The sequence below is a fragment of the Solenopsis invicta genome, chromosome 1, assembly GCF_016802725.1.
Source record: "Solenopsis invicta isolate M01_SB chromosome 1, UNIL_Sinv_3.0, whole genome shotgun sequence".
In the NCBI taxonomy this organism is placed as follows: domain Eukaryota; kingdom Metazoa; phylum Arthropoda; class Insecta; order Hymenoptera; family Formicidae; genus Solenopsis; species Solenopsis invicta.
This window is the reverse complement of record NC_052664.1, coordinates 18,621,178-18,644,066: the sequence shown is the minus strand read 5'-3', so window position 1 is coordinate 18,644,066 and position 22,889 is coordinate 18,621,178. Positions and strand designations below refer to the sequence as shown.

Below are 22,889 nucleotides of genomic sequence, written 5' to 3'. Positions count from 1 at the left end.
CGTTCTCATCGTTTGTCATATTCTTACTTTTTAATTATTTTCCTGTGATACATAAAAATAAAATGCCTTTCTAAAATTCCTAGCAAATAAAATAAAATCGCATTTCAATTTATTATATACACATGAGAACTTAATATCAACTAAAGAATTTCGTGACAAAAAAAAAACAATGTCAAAAATTATTTTCCGTATTGTCAAACAGGTATCGCATTAATGTATTATAATCAGAGATTATTCGCGTGAAAAGGAGACCCACAACAAGGAAAGATTAAGTATGACATAAGGCAATACATGTGTACCTATAATAATATTTTTAATAAATCGTTGCATTTAAAACTTAGATAAATTTATTTAATATTGCAAATGTTCGAGAAATGTGTATCTGATAAGAACATTACATACTCTTGTACGATTTACTTATGGCCTAACATACAAAGTAGTCTAGGAGCCAAGGAGTGGGATAATAAGTTAACATCATTACATAATTACAACGAATAAATTAAAGATGTACACAATGCTCGTCCTTATATAAAAAGACGTTTGTACTTGTGTATGTCGAGTTATTTTTCCACCATTGTCATTTATTTAAAAAATAATTATTATTATAATAACGCGATATTATTTTCAATCTGTACAATTTATTATTACACCTATACCTCAATAAGTACCAGGACGCCTTGCAAGCAAATTATTCACATTAACGATTCGAGCATACCTAATATTTTGTTCAATTCTATGATTCATACGTACAAGGGATTCAACATAATAGGATAATAAGAGGTATATAGGATACTCCAAAAATAACTATACAACTTGCACACATGTTGAACACTATCAAAACAATACTTTAATACGAGAACTAATTACTTATATTTTTGGATGACCTATTCTTAATACTTTTTTTAAAGATAATGCTTAGATCGTTAGATATTTAAATTTTTTAATATTTTATTTTTATTTTTTAATTCCTGAGTCCTTTATGCTTAGATTGATAAATTTTTTAATATACTTGTATGTTCAATCTTGACATTATTATAATTTAAATTTTATATGTGTATTTTAAGAATTCAGATCAAATTAATTTTTAAATAAAAATCGAAAAAAAAATTTTATTTACATTTTCTAGCGAAAAATGGAATCGATATCAAATCGATAGGTCATTTATCGCTGGGTCATATTTAAATTGATTCTTTAATTTTTTATATAGTATTTGTTCATAAAATATTTGTTTGCGTTTATAAATTTCTTTATTTTTAAAATCTTTCTATTTTAATTTAGTTTTATTCTAATTTTAATTTTTAAAATTTTTTAATTGTTTAAGAGCCAAGTTAAAAAAACAAAAGTAATAAAAAATTATAAAAAATTTTTTATATTTTTAAATTACATAACTTCTTCAATTGTGTTTAAGTTAATAGGCTTTTAATGTCGAAAATTATGTACAAAGCTAACATTTTTGACAAATTGTCATTAATATTAAACTGACATTTTCATCGAATAAAAGTCAGTCATATATTCTATATATCTCCTATTATTAGTATCTTTTATGTACGTACTTGTATTAACAAGAGATATTCTTTTTGTCAAAACAACAGAAAATTCTATTAAAATTAAGAATTAAGAATTCAAACTCATGGCCCAATAAGCAACTATTCCGATTGATTAATTATATATAAATATCTCTAAAAAATAACAAATTCATTAAACTACTAATTTTTTCTAGGCTCGAGCGATTATCCGTCATCGTGATCGAAGATCCGGGAATACGTAATGCTCTCTAACGTGTGCGGATCTTACGTTTCGTGCACGGTTTCTTATTCGATACAATAAAACTATGAAATCGGGGAAGCGTCGAAGATCTCGACTATTATGATGTAAAATCATTCATCGACCATTATTTCAAAGTGTACTGCTCCCTTCTTTTCGGATCTATATGAACTGTAGTGGATATTCTTCGCCCATGCTCGGCATTCCACGTTGATGATTTGGTTCCCTGTAAAAAAAGTTTAATTCAGAATAAAACGTCTCGTGAGAGAAAAATATGCTCGTGGATGTACTTTAAATTTTTATGTAGATTCAAAATTTTCCATTAACAAAAGATCAGTCTGGAACCGATTCGATTCTTAATAAAATATGTTGTTAAACACAAATGTTTAAGAGACACTTTTTTGTAAAAAAAAAAATTTATTTTATGTAATTATTTTGTATTTTATTGCACATTTTTCAGATTTTTTTATCTATTAAATACAAACAAACTAAATAATATTTATCATATAAATTTATTTTTTAACATTCTTTAAACAATTTTTTAAAAAGTCTAAATTTAATAATTGATTAAGTTACAGCAAATACATAAAATTCTAGGAAGATGATTATGCAAATCAGTCTAGATATATCTAGATATAGTCACTAGACACATCTAGATATATCCAGATACAAGAATGTAATTTGAATATGAAATAACATGTAAAATCCTTAATTATCTATAAACATTTAGTAAGAAAGTAATAAATAACTTTCATGAATAAATAACTTTCACGAATAAATTATATTAAATATTTAATAAAATATCAGATATTTTACGAAAAGTTATTAAAATAGGACGAGATTAAACGGTGAGTTTTGAATAAGTATCCAGGCCGATGACACCTTTCGACGGCCGATACGTGCTGCACCACACCGGCTTTTACCGGTTTCATCTGGAGTGCGTCATTTGCTTACGAGTCACATGAACCAGTCAATGATGACAGTTTTAATAAAAATTGTGTATCCACACACAATACGTGTTTTGATTGAATATCACATTAGATATCGAAAAAGAATATGAAAGAGTATGAAAGAGTTTAATAAATTTAATTGTGACTTGAAGCTTCCGGATATATTTTAAAGCTGGATCCAATGGAACAACGGTAGAAACTCAAAATCGCTGTATCTTTCGACCTTTGGAATTATTGATAAATTAATTTTTTTATATAATATCGCTTACAATACAAAAATTAACAGCTATCGTAATTTGAGATTTTTTGTGTTCTTCTTTCAAGGTAACATTTCGCATTTTTCATTTCTGTCTAATTAGGTGATATTTTATATTAGTATTAACTTACTTGTCGGACGAAGAAATTGGACAGCAACGACTGGACTTAAGTATCCAGGAATATTTTCATATGGATAATAGAATCCTGGAAAGCCGTGTCCTTTAGGAAAATAATTCAATTCACCGATATTTTCTCGGTCATGAGGATCCTCTCCTTTGCACGACACCCATACGGTATTCAGCTGCAATGTATAAGAAATATATGAACTGTATATTGTGCGAATTATGTGTATGAATGTATGTGTATGTGTGTGTGTGTGTGTGTGTTGTATGTGAAATTATAATTTTATTTAAAATTACATGATAGTAAAAATCTTTAATACTACAGTTATAAATAAAAGTGATTTAAAATTTTCACTCAAACTTTAAAATTTTTTTTCCAAATTCTTTAAAGTTCAAATATATTTGAAAAGTATATTTCTTTTACGATAACTCTTTAAAAAAGAATTATTACATTTATTACTAAACATGTATACTAAAGCTCTTTAAAAATTGAATTTTATTTTAAACTTCTGCCTGATTTTATTTTGCATATCAGAGGAAAATATCCCCTGTTAATTTTACAATTTATATTTAGCATCTGCCATTATGCAATGTTTGTAAAATATTTGGTGCAAGTGCCGATGATCTACTGTAATAACATTTATTTCGTATAACAAGAGTTGTTATCGCAATATCAGTAAAGAACGAGGAGACTGAGTGAAAGATAATAGTGATCTTCATAATTTGCAGTTATTAGTAGATCGAACGTATCTCACATGTATGCACGTACTGATATAAAATGTGCACAATCAACGCAAGTTTACAATCTTTATCCTTGTTTGACTGTTGAATAAACAGATAATACTGCTAAAAGGACTAATCGATAACAATTATAAAGATAAAAATGAATTGATATCACTTTATTGGATGCTCTTTCTGAATACTGTCTTGTTCTTCGCCAAGATTACAAAAATAATTTTAAGTTAGAATCCTTCATTCTTAATTTTAATCCTCTTGTCTTTCAATTTTTAAATCTTCTAAAATCTAGAATTAAATTAGCGCATGAAAGAATGCACAAATACGCGTTTTAAATCTAAATGTTGAATATTTTCCGATCTTCGTTCAACCCAGATTTAGTTTATCGACTGATATAATTGACTGACCGACTAACTAACCCATGAAGCGTCGACTTTCTTTATGTAATTGACTAGACTTTCTGGCATATCGGCCGGCAAATTCTGAGTATCGTTATAGTACTCAGGAACCCATCCGTATATCTGAAAAATATTTTCAAAAATTTTTAAATGAACCTTACATATTCGTATTGTGGAAACAATAAAAAAATTATCTTTTTAAACAAAAATTTATGTATGCATATCTGCAGCAAGCAAATATATAAGGCAATATTTTGTTTTCTCGCAAATAAAAAAGTTTTCAAAAGCTGTAAAGTTTAAAAATAAGCTATAATTTAAAAATTCTTTTTCTGCGTCATGTTTTTAGATAAACATGCTAAATTGATTTATTTTAATATTTGAACTCTTAAATAATTTTATAAACGTATATAGCATCTCATTATGAATATACACATAGATTGAAAGTAACCACTATAATTGTCCCAAGACATTGATTTCATTCGAATTATTGATAATCTTGAATATTTTAAGAAAATATTTTTACAGGAAATAGACAAATAAAGGTACGCTAACATATTCCAATTTTGTGTGACAATCGATCTTAATAAAAAATTTGATTCGTGTTTTACGGTAGCTTTACCCTGTTAAGTTTAATGAAAACGCAAGGTGAAGAGTTGTTGAAACCGTATTGTTGATTTGGGGAACATGGTCCCCAATTGTTGACGTCGACAGCACAAACGTTACCAGTCTTAGCCGGCATGTTATAGCTGCAAATCTGCTGGTTCCTACCAGCATTTGGCAAAAGCGATGAGTTGATATATTCTACCAAAGTAATAAAAGCACAATTGAATTATGCTTGATTTGTAATACAAAAAAAAATGAAAAAATGGTTTAAATGGTAATAGGCTTATAAATATGCAACGTAAAAGAATTTTTTAAATATATGGATTGCAGAGATGTCTCGGAATAATATTTATATATTCTAAATTAATATGATAATATTTTATGTAAAAGAGAAATTTGATCCTTAAATTTGGATTTAACTGTAACGTTGGAAAAATATTAATAATATTTCTATTGCAATGAAAATTGACACTTTTTTAAAAATTACATACTTATAAAACATCAATAATAATTTTTAATTTTTTTAAATATGTACGCTAAATGTTTGCATTAATGACATTTAAGTTAACAACATTGTTGTTACCAACAATGAATTAAGTCAATGGATGTCACTTACGTGCCAAAAATGAGTCTAAGCGTTTCGTCCATGTTTCTATTTCATTTGCCTTTGTTGCATTATACCAAATAAGTGATCTCTCATCGGGGTTCTCCGGAATTGGTCGAAATCCCAAGCCTGATGATTGCATTAATAAACAATTGCATTAATAAAAAATTAAAAAATTTAAGCAAGACTATGTACATTACAAGTCGTTATTTTTATTAGATGAAATTTTTGTTAGATGAAATCGAGGATTCAGTAAATAACAATTTACATTTTATAATAATTTTTATCTAAAGATTTCACGATTTAATTACAACCTCGATTACTGTCGATATTCTATTAGTATTTTATTAAGCTACGTATTGTTATAGAAAATTAATTTATTCATTAGTCTATTTATATTTTTCAAAATTGTAATATCCCTTACAGAAATATATTACTGATAGTAATAAATTGGCGAGTAATTTAAGTAGTATATTACTTATTTTAGTAATTTTAAAGTACTATTATTAGTACTTTTAAATTACTAAAATAAATAATATATTACTTAAATTGCTCGCCAATTTATTACTGTCAGTAATACATTTCTATAAGGGATGTAGCATGTCAAATGATTATTATCGAATGCTATCTACAGATTTTTCATGTGGTGGTTACGCAAATTGTATTTCTCTCGCTACTCATTGTGAAAACAAAAATTAAAATACATATACATATATATATATATATATATATATATATGTATAAAATAAATAAAATATATGAAGATGTATAAATATGTTATATTACATGTTATACATATTAATATTATTAATATATACTAATATTATAAAGATTTTTATGTTACAAAGATCAGAAAATAATGTCGTTGTTATAAATAATAAACAGTGTGCAATTTTGTTAATATAATCAAAAAGTTAATACAATCAAACAAGTATTTTGCGGTTTTTCATAATTTTTCGAAATACAGGAGACAGACTTTACAGATACCCTGTATATTCATACATTTTGTTACAGTTAAGCCTTAAAAAGCATTATTACGTTCAGCGTAATAAAAAAAAAAGAATTATTCAAGCTTATTTGTTTAAAATATATTTAAAAAAAAAACACTAAAGATAAAAAACGACCTAGTCGTAATATAACTTTTTAAGCACGTTCAAAGCGAGCGATCTCTGTCTCTAGTCAAAGTCTTACCTGGATTGGTACCTATGATGCTGTTACTTAAAGTCCACTTGGGTTTCTCGTAGCTCAACGTGGCGAGCATGCCTTTCATGCAAATGCTGAAGAGTAACGCCAATCCGGCGTAGAAGCAAGCGTAGAAGATAACAGTCATGCCTGAGGAAGAGAAAAGATCATGAGAAAAGATTAATTATTAAATTATCGTCTTCTATATATAAGCTACCTTGTATTTCGTTACATTGTAAGAGCACGCTACATTCTATTATGTAAACGTGCATAATGAATTAAGCACGCAAAATTAATGGATGGATAAACATAAAAATATCCTTCACAATAACAGATTTTTAAATTTAACAACTTTAACAGTCTCTTGGCAATTTTAAAAAAGAAATGATTGCTACGTGCGGAGACGGTAAAAATTCTGTTACTCACAAAATCGAATTCTTAATTTTGATGTGTTCTCATCATTTTATGAGAAAGAGGGGTGAAGGAATAGAACGGAGATTTCTCACGCTATTTATACTTCCGTCATTGACGTATTTGAGCGCCGTTGCGTTGTGATCCAAATATTCAGCGCGCGTGAATGCAAACGTACTGAAAAATCACGCACAAGTAGCTAACCTGTTCTCACACATTCCCTTTTTTTTTCCTCTGAACGGACCTAAACCTACAATTTGGCACATCACAACCTGTCACTCTACTTCGGCCACTTACGCAAGCGTTTAGATACGAAAATTTCCATCATTTAGTTGATCGAACGAAAAATATTTAAAGCAGGGCACCGTGCCAGAGCACACTCTAAATATAGATCCTTTTTCAGAAGCAACACGAATCGCATTGAGCGGCCAACTGCCGCACTATACTGTTATTAACTTTAATCTTGCAGATTAAATCTGTGAACATTTGGACGTTTCAGCACTTGAACATTGTATATTTGCGTATGCCTCAATGTATATTTAAAAATTTATTTATTGGTCGATAGATAATTTTTTGTACATTTACAAAAAGATATATTCTGAAGAACAAGATTCGTTTAAATATGATTGTAACGTCAAATTGCTGTATTGTTAAATATATTGTTTTTGTTCATCCATGAGCGTAGTCAAGATTTTTTCAAAAGAAAAAGAATTATTAACTATATTATCACGTAAACGGATTGCTTTTTTGAATATTTTAAAAAGCTTTCTTGTTCCCCCGATTTTAAATGGAAAGAATTTATAAAAGATTATAACTTTTATTTTTTTTCTGAAGAAGATATCGGCAAAATATCATAAAAATCAAAATGTATTGTTTTTTTAATTTATTATTATTATTACATATACAAAATATTTACAAATATTTACTTTGGAAAAAAATTTTCTTTTATTTAAAAAAGAACATAAAAGACCTTCTGTATATATGAGAAAAATTGCTAAATATTAAACATGTAATATTAAATAAAAATTAAATAAAAAGAAGTAGATGAATAATATGAATAAAGCAAAAGAAGATTATTCGATAAAATTTATAAAATTGAAAAATTATAAGATGATTTTTTTTCTAAAATAAGTTAATATATCTTCAGGATTCTTTAAGAAAAAAAACTGATAAAGTGTTTTAATAAACAGATGAAATATCATCAGTTACTATATCAGTAACCGATAATATTTCATCAGTTAAATTATGTTATGCAAATAATTTTTTAAATTTTGAGAAAAGAAAAAGAGATGTGAACTCTCAACCCCTTCTTTCTTGTGTATATATTTATCGATTCCTCAATCCTTTGAGGACTGAAACTTTCTAACGAAGTGACTTACGACATAAAGATTTTGCTTCTTTAAGATTTTTAAAATTAAATTCCAGTCTGGCCTTAAAATATTAAAATTTAATATGACGGACAGAAATTCAAAGAAATCATATAATTATCATAAAATTCAGTTTTAAAATATATTTAGAATAGTTGAATTTAAATGTAATCTGAAAATATTAAAATTCAAAAAATGGTAATCTTTAATGAAGGAGAAACTCATTATCGGGCTCAGAATCTAAGTTTAAAAGTTAATGTGTTTATAAGTGTCGATCTCTCTAGCTGTCTCGGCGAGCTTTAAATAAAACGAAAGCGGAAACTTGGTGTTATTTAGCAATATTAAAAAAACTGAATTTTACTATAATAAAATTATTTTTTCATTTAAACTTTTTTATTTTTGATCTCAGATTCGAATAAAGTATTATTAAATTATTCTATAGGCCAAGTTTCATAAAAATTGAGCAAGCAATTTATAAAATAAAAGAGAGTCATCAAAAACAAGAATGTCCACATCAAGTTAATATAAGCACAATAATAATCTCATCTCTATAAAATCCTCAGTTGTCTAGCATAAAAGTTAAAAAAAGATTTATTTTCAATTAAACATTAAAAAGAGATCGGATAAGCATTTAAAATAACCAGTATTGCAGCTCACAAATCCGTTTTGTAAATTTAAGAATTTAATCATAATGCTGCCAAAAACACTTATGAATAAAGTACTATAAATGTTTGTACCTGTGATCAATAATTAAAAAATTTTGTAATAGAGATATAACTTTTAAGAATAATATCCAAAAAGAATAAGAAATTTAATAATTAGTTTAATGTTTGATGATTATTACTGTTTTAATAATCATAAATAAGCATTATTAAAAAATGTCATAAAAATTATGTTGAATCATCTCAATGAGATAAAAATGCACCTAATCGACGTTCAAGTACGGCATCTGTTATTATGTCTTTGAAATTGAGGCGACTCTCAAGCGAGCGTTTATCGAGACGTTACTCTCTTATCATATCTTCTTCGAGGTGTCGACGTTAAGCGCTTTAGTTTAGATTTCTCGAATCGTTCCTGATAACTTTTCCATCACGTCATTATTCTCATCCGCATTGTGAACAATTGTGCAGCGCGATATACTAAAATGATAAGAAAATGCGTTACGTGCAAGTGCGTGATACTCGACAGTTTTTTTTTGTTACATTAGGTGTGCAAATTAATTCGGTGCTTTTAAATTTACTCTCTTTCGAATCACCAATTAAAAAATTCAAATCTTTTCTTGCCTCAAAAATTTTAAAAGATGTTATCTTATGTTTACAGAACCTCAACTTAAGATACGGTTAATTTGACAAATTCTTTGAAGCATTCTTTAATCAGTAAAACCTTTTAATTAGCTAAATTCTTTGTTTTAATTAGTCTATCAAATGCTTTGAAGTATTTATAGCATATTGACTATACCATCTTGATTGTATAACGAGTGTAATCTAAAAAAATCAATTGTATTCATAATTACTGTTGAGACAAAACGTACGTTAGACATCGAATTTTTTTGCAGTTAAGTTAAAAAAATGCTGTTAAAATGATGGTCAGCAAAGCAGATGGAAAGCAACAAGTCATTACTTTAAGATGACTTGAAGTGCCGTTACACAAGAAAAGATTGAAGGAAGATGATTTGCCATGATAACGCACGTCGTTATGTCGCAAAGGAAGTAACTTTTAATCTTCGTTGAGAAGTTTTGTACGTAGTATGTTTTCTAGACTTGGCGTCAATAAATTTTTATTTATTCCGATCTTTACAATTTTTTTATATAACATAAACTTTAAAACCATCGAAGAAATGTATCACAAATCATTGAATTAAAATTGCAATATTTTTTTCATAATGTAATTTGGCAGTTTATTGAAAAGTGGACAAGTTGTAGGAAATACTAGAAAAGCTATTTTCATCAAAATATTATTTGATTTTATAAATAAAATTTGAATTTCTTATAGAAAAAAACACCGAATTAATTAACACTGCTAATAACATAACATGTTCTGTTTTAATATTCGTTTTGCTCGTTTGTTTTACCAATACAATACTAAATGTGCATTGCACATAGTACAGAACTTTGAAATTATCAATTATTAATGTCTTCTTTAATTAATGTCAAACTGTATGACCCAATCAAATATTTTATAACACACTAAGATACGGAGCATGCAGATTAAAATTAGTATGGCAGATTTCAATATAATCTGTACGTGCGTTTGCGCGCGTATTTACGCTTATGTAGGTGTATATGTTAAATTAAATTTGAAAGTTGCTGTTTTCAAAAATAAAGTTTTATAAATAAGTTTTTTTTTAAATATATGTATATATACACAAAGAACAAATTTGCAAAAATACAGATCTGAAAATAAATACGTTAAACGATTAAAAAATTCAATGTAGACATTTGAAGTTGGTTTCTAGATTGTCAAAACTTTTTCTGATCTGTACCTAAATTTTTAGATTCTACAATAAAATTGTTCTTTCCGTGTATATATATATATATATTTTAAAGCTTATTTATAAAACTTTATTTTTGAAAGCAACAACTTTTCGTAGTTAATCTTCTTTAAATTTTAATTACTATTATTTTACTTTTAATTTTGAATATTGAGAGTCCTTAAATCAATATTATTTAAAATAGACCAAATAATGCATAAAAATATAAAAGAACAATTTTACTATAGCATCTAAAAATTTAGCTAGAACAGATCAGAAAATAATTTTATGTTAAGCCATCAAAATAATTATAATATATAAAACGTCCAAGCATGACAATGTTGTTGCAACAGTTTTCACATTATAGCGAAGTAAACATCTGATACAATTTTTTAACAGTGGTTCACCATAATTATTTTCAGATATGTATTTCAGCAAAATTATTCTTTCCGTGTAAGCTTCCATATAATGATGCACTAGAATCGCAGCGGCATCATCAAAGACGTCCACTGTATTACTTCGTAGTTCCCATTTGATAGATCAAAAAGTGAAATTCGTAAGTAAGATCGAGAATGCGGAATCGACGAACCATATACTTTAGAACAGTCGAGGCTACGAGATAAGACCGGAAAGCTGCAGATGGGATTTACATAGTGCAGTATGATAATACATGCGGCCGCACGTGATCGTCGGCTCGTTATCATCACCCGGTTGTTGATCTACACGTCTTCGGTCACGATAATTCGCGAGAGGAAATTATAAATCGGCAGACATCGGTACGCCTTGAGAAAGTCGCTTGACAACGACATTTCTGATTTACTCATCAAGCTGAGTAAATAATTTAATTCTTACTATAATGATTTAAATAAATGAATATAAAAAGAAATTAAACTCGCACAAGATTTCACATTTCTGCCATTTATCACAGAAATACATGCAAAGAATAATTTTGCTAAAATATAAATGTGAAAATAATATCGTTAAACTATTGAAAAAACTGTATTGAATGTTTAATTTGCCCTAAAAAAAGCTCCTTTGATTTAAATAAATATTAGATAATATAAAATAATTTATTTTCAAATTTAAACAAAAAGAACAATTTTACTGTAATGTCTAAAAATTTATTTAGATACAAATAAGAAAAGAATGATACGTTGAAATATCATAATAATTATATAAGAGATTCAAGCATGAAGATAATACTGATACAAAAAGTCTAGTAATCAGTTTAAACGACTATATAAATTTTTCAATAGTTTAACAGAATATTTTCAAATCTGTATCTCAACAAAATTGTCCTTTCCGTGTAAAAAATATTTTTTTTTAAGGAAATAATGTTGAAAAAAATATATTTGAAACCAAAAAAATTTTTTGCAGTGTTGTTAAAATGTCAAAACCTTTTGCAGTATCATTGTCATGCTTGAATGTCCGCTGCAAAATTAATTTGATGGTCAAACATAAAATTATTTTCTGATCTATATCTAGCTAAATTTTTAGATGCTGCAGTAGAATTGTTCCGTGTAGAATTTTGAAGTTTCCACAGATATTTCATGCGTTTCACGTGAACTTTGTTGCATCAAGTACTTAAAAAACTTGAAAATTGGACTATGCATCAACAGCAAACAATAAAAATGTTTGTAGTTACAATCAGCAGTTTATATCACTTTGCATGTTATTTCGCATTCGCTGGCAAAGATACGAACACGAGTCTTCGCAGAAATATTTGCACGTGCGAATTCTTTCGGCTCAGAGACGTCCTTCGTAAATTATTCCGCGTGGGACTCTTCGTAATTTAAATTCCGCATCACGATTCACATTGTGTCGAAATTCGATAGCGTAAAATTTTTTTCAGCAATTTTCATCCTTTTTTTTCGTCAAAAATTCTATCCTCATTGGTCACGCGTGAATTAGCGACATCAAAGTCGCGTGAGAATTGGTTTGATAAGCGTAAAAATTTACAAGCGGAATTGTATATAGTATACATAACGTACGTCACTGTAAGTCATGAGATTGTACCCTGGAGATACAGCAACATACTTGTTAATTTATGACTCATCGCACATGTGCGATATGCAAATTTTTTGAAGAATCTTATAAATCAAATGTTGTAGGGAAATATATAATTTGTCAAGCTACAGCGTATAAATTATCATTTCATTAATGAATATATGAATATAATATGCTGAATGTTGAGAAAAAGTTACATAATTTGAAAGCAGATGCTATTCATCAGAACAAAAAAAAAAATATCTAGTGAACATTGATTTTAAGACAAATGCCTGTTGAGACATGGACCATTCTTTATTGTCACATTGGTATAATACTTATATGGTTTGAAAATGAGAAAATCTACCATTTCGTGAAATAACCCTATAAGCGCTACAATATTATTTAATATTAAATAGTATTCCTGAAATATTGTTTAATATTGATAAAAAGTGATTATATGTCCACTCATGATATGATTATATGAATATTATATGGGAAGTAAATAATATTATTTACTTCAATATTTGAAATCATCGAGAATATTATAACTTTTAAATGCAATAAAGTTTATAAATATTTTATATATAATAATTTACATTAATGTTTGAACAAAAATGATAATCAGATAAAACATTTTTATAATATTCCACAGATATTAAAATAATATACCACAAATATTATATAAAGCAAACATAAATATTTCTCTATAATATTAAAAAATATTCTCAAAATAATATTTTCCAAACATTATTTTAACTTAATTTTAATTCTTAATAATATTCGTATAATATAATTCTAGGAATATTGTAGTGCTTATAGGGAATAGGCTTCTATTAGACTGTTTACTGTTTAACCTGTACAAAATAATCAAAATGTACTATTCTCAGCTTAGAAGAACCTTGTACTGGTACCTGCAACTTCGGTATCTGATAACAAATAACTAGAGTATAAATGCTTTTTACTTCTTTCAACTCATTACCCTCTTTTTTATTAGTTGTGTTACCTCTGTAGTGCTGTAAGGTTTGAGTCATTCATTAAGTCACTAGTCATTTGTTATCAGATACTGAGGTTGTAGGTAGCAGCTTACAAGCTTATAAGCAGAAAGCAGTACATTTTTGTTACTCTGTACAGTTCAAACAATCAAAGGCCAAAAAGACTTAAACAGTAAGGAAATCCAAAGTTTGAATTTGCTACCGTTTACGTTATGCCTTCGGGTTCTTGACTGTGATTGACTGATTCGTTTATTGTTTACGTTTCTCTATGTACCAAATCCCAAAGCTTATTATTCCATTAAGGAAATGATAAACATGATTTTCAGTTCATCTCCTATAGAAATAATAAAGATTAGCACATATCTCAACAAGTATTTGTTTTAGAACCTATGTTCACTTTAGATCTTTTTATTTGGATGAATACTACCAGCTCTAAAAATATGTAATATTTCTTTATCAATTCTGTATAAAATAAAGAAACCTAAATTGTAACATGACTTATAATTTGTGCTTTTATTTTCACTATTTATTTAAATACACTATGATTATCTTTTTCTTACAATTCAACCAAGATGGCCAACTTTGTTTTTTCATATATTGTTTTTCTTTAAATTATAGAAATCTGTTTTTTCCCTTACTTTAAAGGAATTATAATTGTGATGTTATTATTGCAATATCAAATTTTAAAATTTTCATGTTACTATTGCAATATTATAATTATAACTAAGTCATATATAATTATCTATATAAAAGATATAGGTATATATATATATATATACACGTGTTTATACTAAATATATAAAATTATAAGTTTTATTTATCACTTTAGAAAATATTACATTCATTTTTAACATGAAACATGTGTAGCCAACTATTCCCTATACTAATCTTTTCTTTAAAATTTTTAAATGGCCAATGCATATGTTATAATATTTTGTTAATATTTGATTTCTAATAAGTGTTTTCTCTTTAAATTCAATAGTATTATTAACTTTAAGATTCAGTGATATGTCAAACATTATTAAAAAATAACAAAAATAAAAATGCGTTTCTTGCATTTTGAAAAACTATGGCCATCTTACCCGAGTTTACCCTGTAAAAGAAAGAAAAAATGTCTATTTCATATTTAATAATTTCCTTTTCTATTGTATTTTAAGATGTCAATAATTGTCAATAATTTTGTAATTGTTATTAGAATCTGAAGTTTAGATAAAAGATTTTCCTGAGAAAAAATACGTTTGTTGCGAAACACCTATTGAACATCACCGTTAACCTCGTGCTAATCCATATATTGTACATATATTTGCAAGATAAAAGGATCACCAGAAACTTAGAAAACGATTTTTCTGCATGCCTGACACACGTGTGTATACTCTCATTAAGATTCAGTAACCCTACAAATAGTTTAAGATAACAAAAAGTGTTTCTAATATAGAGAAGCACATTCCAATCGTATAAATAGAGCAAACGTCAGATGCCATAGTTGTCGATAATGCGACCAATGTGGTTACGTATTCGGTCGAACACAAGAAGAAACACGTGTATTTCTCATGAACATGCCGCTCACAACTGGTTCCTAGGTAGAAGGAAAAAAAATGACGCAATGACGTCAAGTTAGTGAAAAAAAGATATTCCTGATAACACGTTTGAATTATCTTGTCACGGGAATCTTATCGTCGGAAAACGACATTTTCCCGGCGGTTGGCATTGAAGTTGCATACCGTTGCGTAACTTGTAAATCATACATTTTATTGTATTGTCATATAGCCATTCTTCCATTTTGACAAAAAAAAAAAACTGTTTTCTGTTTCTCTTGAAATATTTGGACATAAAGATTTTTCTCCGAAAAACGGTATATTCTCTAAAACGAAAATGGTGCATTCTATTAAGATAAGTTAAGAAATAAAATTCTTAAAGTGTCTAAATATATTGTAGAATTTTGCTTCTTAATTTATATGGTTTTGGTAATGGCCATTTCGATAAATAAAACATATTTTATTGAAATATTATGTAGTTAGAAAAGATATTATGTAAAGACTTTCTCGTAGAAAAAAACGCGGTATAATGGCAAGAAAATTATCAATTACTTGGATAAAATTTTAATTTTTATCTTACATTTTTTAAATAACTTCGGCAAATAAAATGTTTTCTGCTGAAATATTTATGCATTTGAATGTAAAAGTTTTTCCTCTAAAGAAAAACTAATCATCTTGGTCTTTACAAATTGGACATTCTAAACGTAAAACGTCAGAATTCTTAGGAGTTACAAGATTCGATATTTCGAAGAACATTATCGTTACGTCATTGAATTTTTACGATGATTAATGTCAATCGATTTACAAACAGTAAGATTGATAAGACAAGGAAATATCAATTAATTTTGAAGTTGCTCGTAGGAAAATTAATGTTTCATTAAAAATAATTCACTAAGCACGCACGTATATCGTAATCATTATCGCAATATCGATGCAACAAATAAACGATCGAGCGATCAGAATGCACATAAAAAAAAGCGAATGGCATTGCAGATATCATTCGACGAACGTTTTACATACAAAGCACGTTTGCGATCAACGTTTCTCCGACTTAAAGCGCGTTGTAATTACGTTTCACTGACCTCTACCGTATTTTATTGCGCAACATTACCAAAGACATGTTTGGAATCGGTGTTACTATTTGAGAGCCAAAAGGTGTTCGAGGCTATAATTTACAAGACATCAACGCCGCATCAATTATTCCTGCTTCAGACGAAACGATTTAAAGTATCTAAACGATTATTCTTCAAAATCCAAAGAAAGATTTATAATCCTTGTGGAATATGTTTTCTAATAATATGACATAATCGTTTATTAATAATAAATACTAATTAAATATATAAATAACTAATATCATTAATAGAAAGAATCTTAACGTAATTAATATAATTTAATAAAAATTAATATAATTAATAAACTACTATTTTTTTCATTAAAGTTTATATTTTCAATTACTAAATGAGCAGAGCGTCACAAAATTAATATTCTTTTGCCAAAGACTCATGTTAAAGATAATGTCTCAAATTTTTCATATATTTACCAATACTTTCTGGAGGAATGCTGATCTAACTCATTAGCGTATCTTCGAAAGTAATTTACTCAGATGCACCTGGACGTCTTTGGATACATTATTTTTAGCAGTTGGCAAGTTCGCAATAACATTTTCGCATTTGAAACGTTGTCCTAACGAGGGCACGAACATTAATACAACTTTACAATATTTTCTTACTTTTCAGCGTTATCCATTATTTGTTTGCTATTGATGTAAAAAAATCACACGCCGCTAATTAGCTTTTTTAATTTGTGTATAAGGTAAACGTATGGGATTACACCACTGACCCGAATGATGCCATCATAGTTTGTTTTGTGCCTGCAATAAAAGACGCCGTCATAGTTTGTTTTGTGTCTGTAATAAAACACAGCTAATTAAAAGTGTCTAAATATCAAGTAGGAAAGTAGTCGTTAATGTGTATCAAGTTGCTCAAAAAAAGTAAACGCATATAATGTGTGATTTTCCGTGAAAAGACCAATTATAAGTTTATTCTTAAAATGTTACTATGACAATGTAACCTGTGAAATGATAAAATGAAATAATTTTGAGTTGTAGTACAAAGTGTTTTAATTTCGTATGATTAATATGTTTTAAAAAAAATAAAGTATCATAATTATAGTTTTTATACTATACAATATAATAGGGATGGTCAACGCACAGATAGGGCGGCATCATTTGGTACACATTAATGGCGTAAAACGAAACAACTTAGAATTTTGATGGCGTAATTCAAGACATTTGCAGTACTTTAATTCTTTTGTACATAAAAAAATTTTTATTTATTTTATATACGTTTTTGCTCATTTACAATAGTAACTTTAGATAAAATTTATAGTCCTCTATCAGCGCATAATGTTATTTAACATTAATAAAAAGTAGTTACATGTCTACTTCTTATAATATTATATGGATATTATATTAGAAGCAAATAATATTTATTTTAATATTTTAATTCATCAGAAATATTATAGCTTTTACATGTAATAATTATAAAGTTTATTAATAATTTGTATTATTTTTTTAACAAAAATAATATTTGTAAAACATTTTGCAAACATTTTTACATTCTACGGATATTAAACTAAAACATCACGAATATTATAGAACGCGAGTATATAACATTACACGTAATACCCCATAATATTTAAAAAATATATTCTCAAAATATTATTTTAATTTTTAATAATATTTGTATAAAATTCTAGAAATATTGTGTGCTTATAAGATCTTAACTAATATCACTTTATTTATTTTTTTTTTTTCAAATAATTTGTCGAAAATTAGTCTTTGCTTAATGTGGCGTAATTCCGTACATTTATCTTAATAATTATGTGTAATTTTATTTGTTAATAAAATCCTATGTTAACTGTTTTAGGTCTTTCTTTCAAAAAAAATTCTAGTTTAGGAAAATGAATTGCAATTGCAGAGAACCAAGTAAGAAATACAAGTAGACAAACGAGCTCGCTTGTTTTCAGTTTAATTCAAATTCAAATTGTCATTGAAAAGAACAGTCCTCGAAGACATTATAACGATACAAAAAGACCGTGACAAGTTTCTTGCGAGTCGAGTTAGATTTTCACAAATCGTTTTACGTCGCAAGTTGTATCTCTAACTTGAGCAACTAGCTTGCGAAATACAATGAAGTTATATCTGGAAGTATTAAGAAGATGGGGAACTATAAAAGAGATTTCGCGAGAGATTCCAAGTGCATTTCGTGATATTCAACGTGTAACGTGTTATTAAAAAAGAATTTGTGAAAGATTTACAAAAAAAAAATATTACTTCGATAGAATAAAAAAAATTAACAGACTATATTTTCGGATATACTATTCGCCAAATAAAATCTTGAAAATCGTCCAAAATTATAACAAAACTTTATATCGTATAAAGAAGAAAAAAACACTCTCGAGAACATCAATTTTTTAAGTATCAATACGCGCTCTACTCAGAGCGCCATTAACACGAGTCACATCTTGATTTGAAGGAAAGGCGGCATGTCGAGACGGCCGAAATGCCGCCTTCGCTGCCTTGCTACGTCTTTACCATTACCCATACTTATTTCCGGTGCTCTCTCTCTTAGCCACTGCCAAAACACGAAGCTCAGGGTCGGCTGCTTCTAAGCAGCCGCCAAGAAGTCTACGTAAGATGTTCTCAACGTGTACATATACGCGTACACACCCATCAACGTTGGATATTTTTCACTTTTAATAACTCTTGATAACTCTTTTATTTATTACGTAATTGGAACGAAAATCGATGCATCATGTCAAGATTAATTTTGCCAATTGACGAAATTATTTCTAAGTTCATTGAATAATTAATGATTAATTGTCATTTATTTTTTATAAAATATAACACAAGGATATTGGTATAAAATTTTATGTGTTTAGATATTATGACGCATTTCTTTTCTATCTGTTTGAAATCGTAATCGGAATAATATCTCTCAATAATCTGATTTCTCTCGATAACGATAAGGCTACGTTAATCTGTTTACTACTCGCGTTGTATCTGCAATTAATCTTTTTGTTCTTAAACTACTTTCGAATATCAAACAGAATGTTAGAGTTATCAAAAATTTATGTGTAAAGATGATATTCGATCATAATCAATTAAAAAATGTAATCAATTAAAAAAAATTTTTTAAATGTCATTAATGAAAAATTTTTATAATAACAAAAAATTCAATATTTAAATAACTTATTAAAAATAAGTAAAAATTTAAAAAAATGGTCTAATATTTTCTAATAACAATAAATGTAAATACTTTTACACATATGATAAACCACAAATTGTACACGGAAAAAAAAATTTTGTTGAAGTAAAATTAAAAAAATTTAGATAATAAATTACAGAGCTAGATACAGATCTGAAAATAATTATATAGGGACGCTCAAGCAAGATGATATAATGCAGTAAAAAATTTTGACATTCTAACCAACACAATTATTTTGATAATTATTTTTCAGCGTGATTATTTTTAGATCTGTATCTAGTTATTTTTTTTAGATATTTCAGAAAAAGCTATTTCTTTTGTGTGTGCATTACATAGAATAATTGGATTTAATATTTCTCTAGTTATAATAAGTCATATTTAAGACTTTGCATCTTACATTTTCATCATTAAATTTAATGTTAATTACGGAATTAAGATTTTTATCTCGCATTCTCATTGCTCTTTGTTTTAACGTAATTAGGATCAAGATTCAATGGAGTTTATACCTTATTTGTGTGTGTAAACAGATACATGTGTGTATATTTAATTATGCATTACAATTATTTTAAATATCAGAATTGGATAGTAACTAACTAAACAGTTAAAAATTAAATAATAAAGTTAAAAATTTAATAACTTTTAATTTAACTTATTTAGTTTTAAATGATTTAATTTGTAACTTTAATTCGTTAGTTTTGAAATACATAAATTTTAATTTATTAATTTACTTTCTTCCTAAGTACAAAATTTATTTATATATGTCAAAAAATATTATAAAAGAAGAAATATATTTGCAAATTTAAAAACAATTTCTTTGTTATTTTATATAAACTTAATTTACAAATAAAATATTAATTTAATAATTTATATTATAATTATTTTATATCTAACTTTTAAAAAAATTACAAATTTCTAATTTAATATAAATAATGTTTTCAAAATTAACTTTTAATTTAACTTAAATTAATTTAATCTTAACGTAACTTTTAACTAATTAGATATTCGTTCAATGTTTAACGTAATTAAATTAATTTTATAAGCCATTAACTTTAATTTAATTTAATTAAACAAGTATATTAACTTATTCAACTTTGGTAAATATAGATACTGCAAATAAATATATGCTGTAATGTAAATTTGATGAGGAAAGAACCAAACAATTATTCTATAAATACATACATAAAAAAAAGACAAAATATTTTTCTCTGAAGTATCTAAAAACCAGATATTGTAGATATCCATATTTACAATGCCTATGATTAAATATACATACATGTATCTATGTAAATATTTTAAAAGTAATGTAAGATAAAAATTATCACGTAGGATGTACATGTACATAAAATAGAATACGAAAGAAGCAGAAAAAGACTGCTGTATTTGATAACCCATTTATGGAGAGAAAGAGAGAGATAATGAGATTAAGAACATTCAATTCTATTTGAACTGAATGTAATCATAAACTCATCTCGGTATTATGCTTCAGAAGTACCGTTACATTCTTGATTAACTTACTGTAGTTCTTAAGAAATGTCGATCGTAAAATTTGTGACAAGAGTTATAAAATTTCCTGCGTAATGGAAAAACACTAACTCTTCTAATATAATGTCGACGATAATGCGAATAGTTACTGCTTTTCTTGTAATAAAAAATCTTTTTTATAAATATCCTATATTTGCGACAATAAATTATTAATATCTGTTCATTTTTATTTTAAAATAATTAATAAATTAGTATTTGTTTTTAAATATATGTTAATCGATGAAACTCATTTTACCAATATAAAATATTCTCCTAAATTTATCAAAATATAAAAATTCTCGAATCTCGATATAAGAATTTAAAATAGCAAACATTAATCAAAAATAATTATAGTAGAACTTAGTGTACCAAAATCGTATAATTTTACGCGTAAAATTTATCATTATAATTTATGTCCGTTTTCTATTTTTTGTAAAATAGAAATTTAATAAAGTAAATTTGAGAAAAAAAATATGAAAAAGCAACACAGAATCATTTTACCAACGTTTTAAGTAATTAATTTTTACACCTATTTTCAACGTGCTTATTTTAACAAGTTTTAAATCTAGTTTCTTTAAAATTTTATAGACGATGTATGTGTGATTTAAATTTTTTATTTTTTATTATGTCTTTTGAAACATGAATACTGTTCATGCTGAGATATAATAAAAAAAAAACTAATGTGAAGTTTCGTAAGGAAAATCTTCGAAAAATACCTCAAAACTTTTCCACAAAAAGATTCTAATTTTAACACTAATATACAACATACACTTAGAGAAGTCTTTTTTGAATAAAAAAAAATGTTTGAATCAAAGAAATTTGTTATACAATTAAAGAAAAGTTTATTTGATTTAAAGAATTTTTTAAATTATTCCTTTTATTACAATTAATGAAATAGTTTGATTGTGCAACGCAAATCTTTCTTTAAATAAAAAATATATATTTTTTAAACAACTAAATTATTTTTTACATTTCTGTCAGTAATTTCTTGGATTGAAAAAATTACTCACTTAAATTAAACAAATAATTTATTTACTTGAAAAAAAAAAACTAACAATGTCGTTTCTTGAAATCAAATAACTTTTCATTTTCCTCAAAGATATTTTCGCTTCAACTTGAGGAAACCAAGTTAAAGAAACGATTTCATCAATTTAAATATAACTTTTCCCCGGGTGTATCATTTTTCAAGTGATAACGAATAGTATTTTCAAGTCTCTTTTCATTACGTTCGTTCAATCGTTACTAAAGCAGATTAGTCTTCGATTGTTCGTAGGTCCTGCTTAAATGTTTGAGTGTTACGAAATATTCGGAATGACTTACCCCATTTTTTTGGCGGGTGACCGCAGTAGGTCCCTTCTTGCGCATTATAGATGCCATCGCGAAATATCTCCCAGCGGGTTCTGGTGTCAGGTACTCGCATGTAATCGAACTCGTAGGTACCATTTTGCACTTGCTTGCCGCGTACACTCATCACGGCGAATTCTATCGATACTGCTCTTTGATCGGTCGATCGGTAGGTAGGTATCTGGAGGTGTTGTATAGGCAGGTCGGTCTTGTCAACCTTCACGCGCCGAGCAACTCATGCGGACTGATACGCCGGAGATAGCGGGAATAGCAACGCGACCGTACCGGTCTTCGCACTTTGCCTGAACTGGGAGAGCTCGCTTGTGGTTAGCTATACGTAGGTAGCGAGCATGCGGGCGAAACGAGCGAGCGAACG

General features: G+C 27.3%; 1 protein-coding gene across 1 annotated transcript; it reads right to left on the bottom strand.

The window, feature by feature from the left end:
* Positions 1-1,402: 1,402 nt before the first annotated feature.
* Positions 1,403-22,834, bottom strand: LOC105201172 (sodium/potassium-transporting ATPase subunit beta-2). Its single transcript, XM_011169090.3, has 7 exons — positions 22,490-22,834; positions 6,626-6,766; positions 5,447-5,563; positions 4,847-5,028; positions 4,249-4,350; positions 3,102-3,273; positions 1,403-1,990 (listed from the first exon to the last, which is right to left on the bottom strand). The coding sequence occupies exons 1-7, from the start codon at positions 22,638-22,640 to the stop codon at positions 1,878-1,880; spliced, it is 978 nt and encodes a 325-aa protein (XP_011167392.1). The 5' UTR covers positions 22,641-22,834; the 3' UTR covers positions 1,403-1,877.
* Between the last annotated feature and the right edge of the window lie 55 nt (positions 22,835-22,889).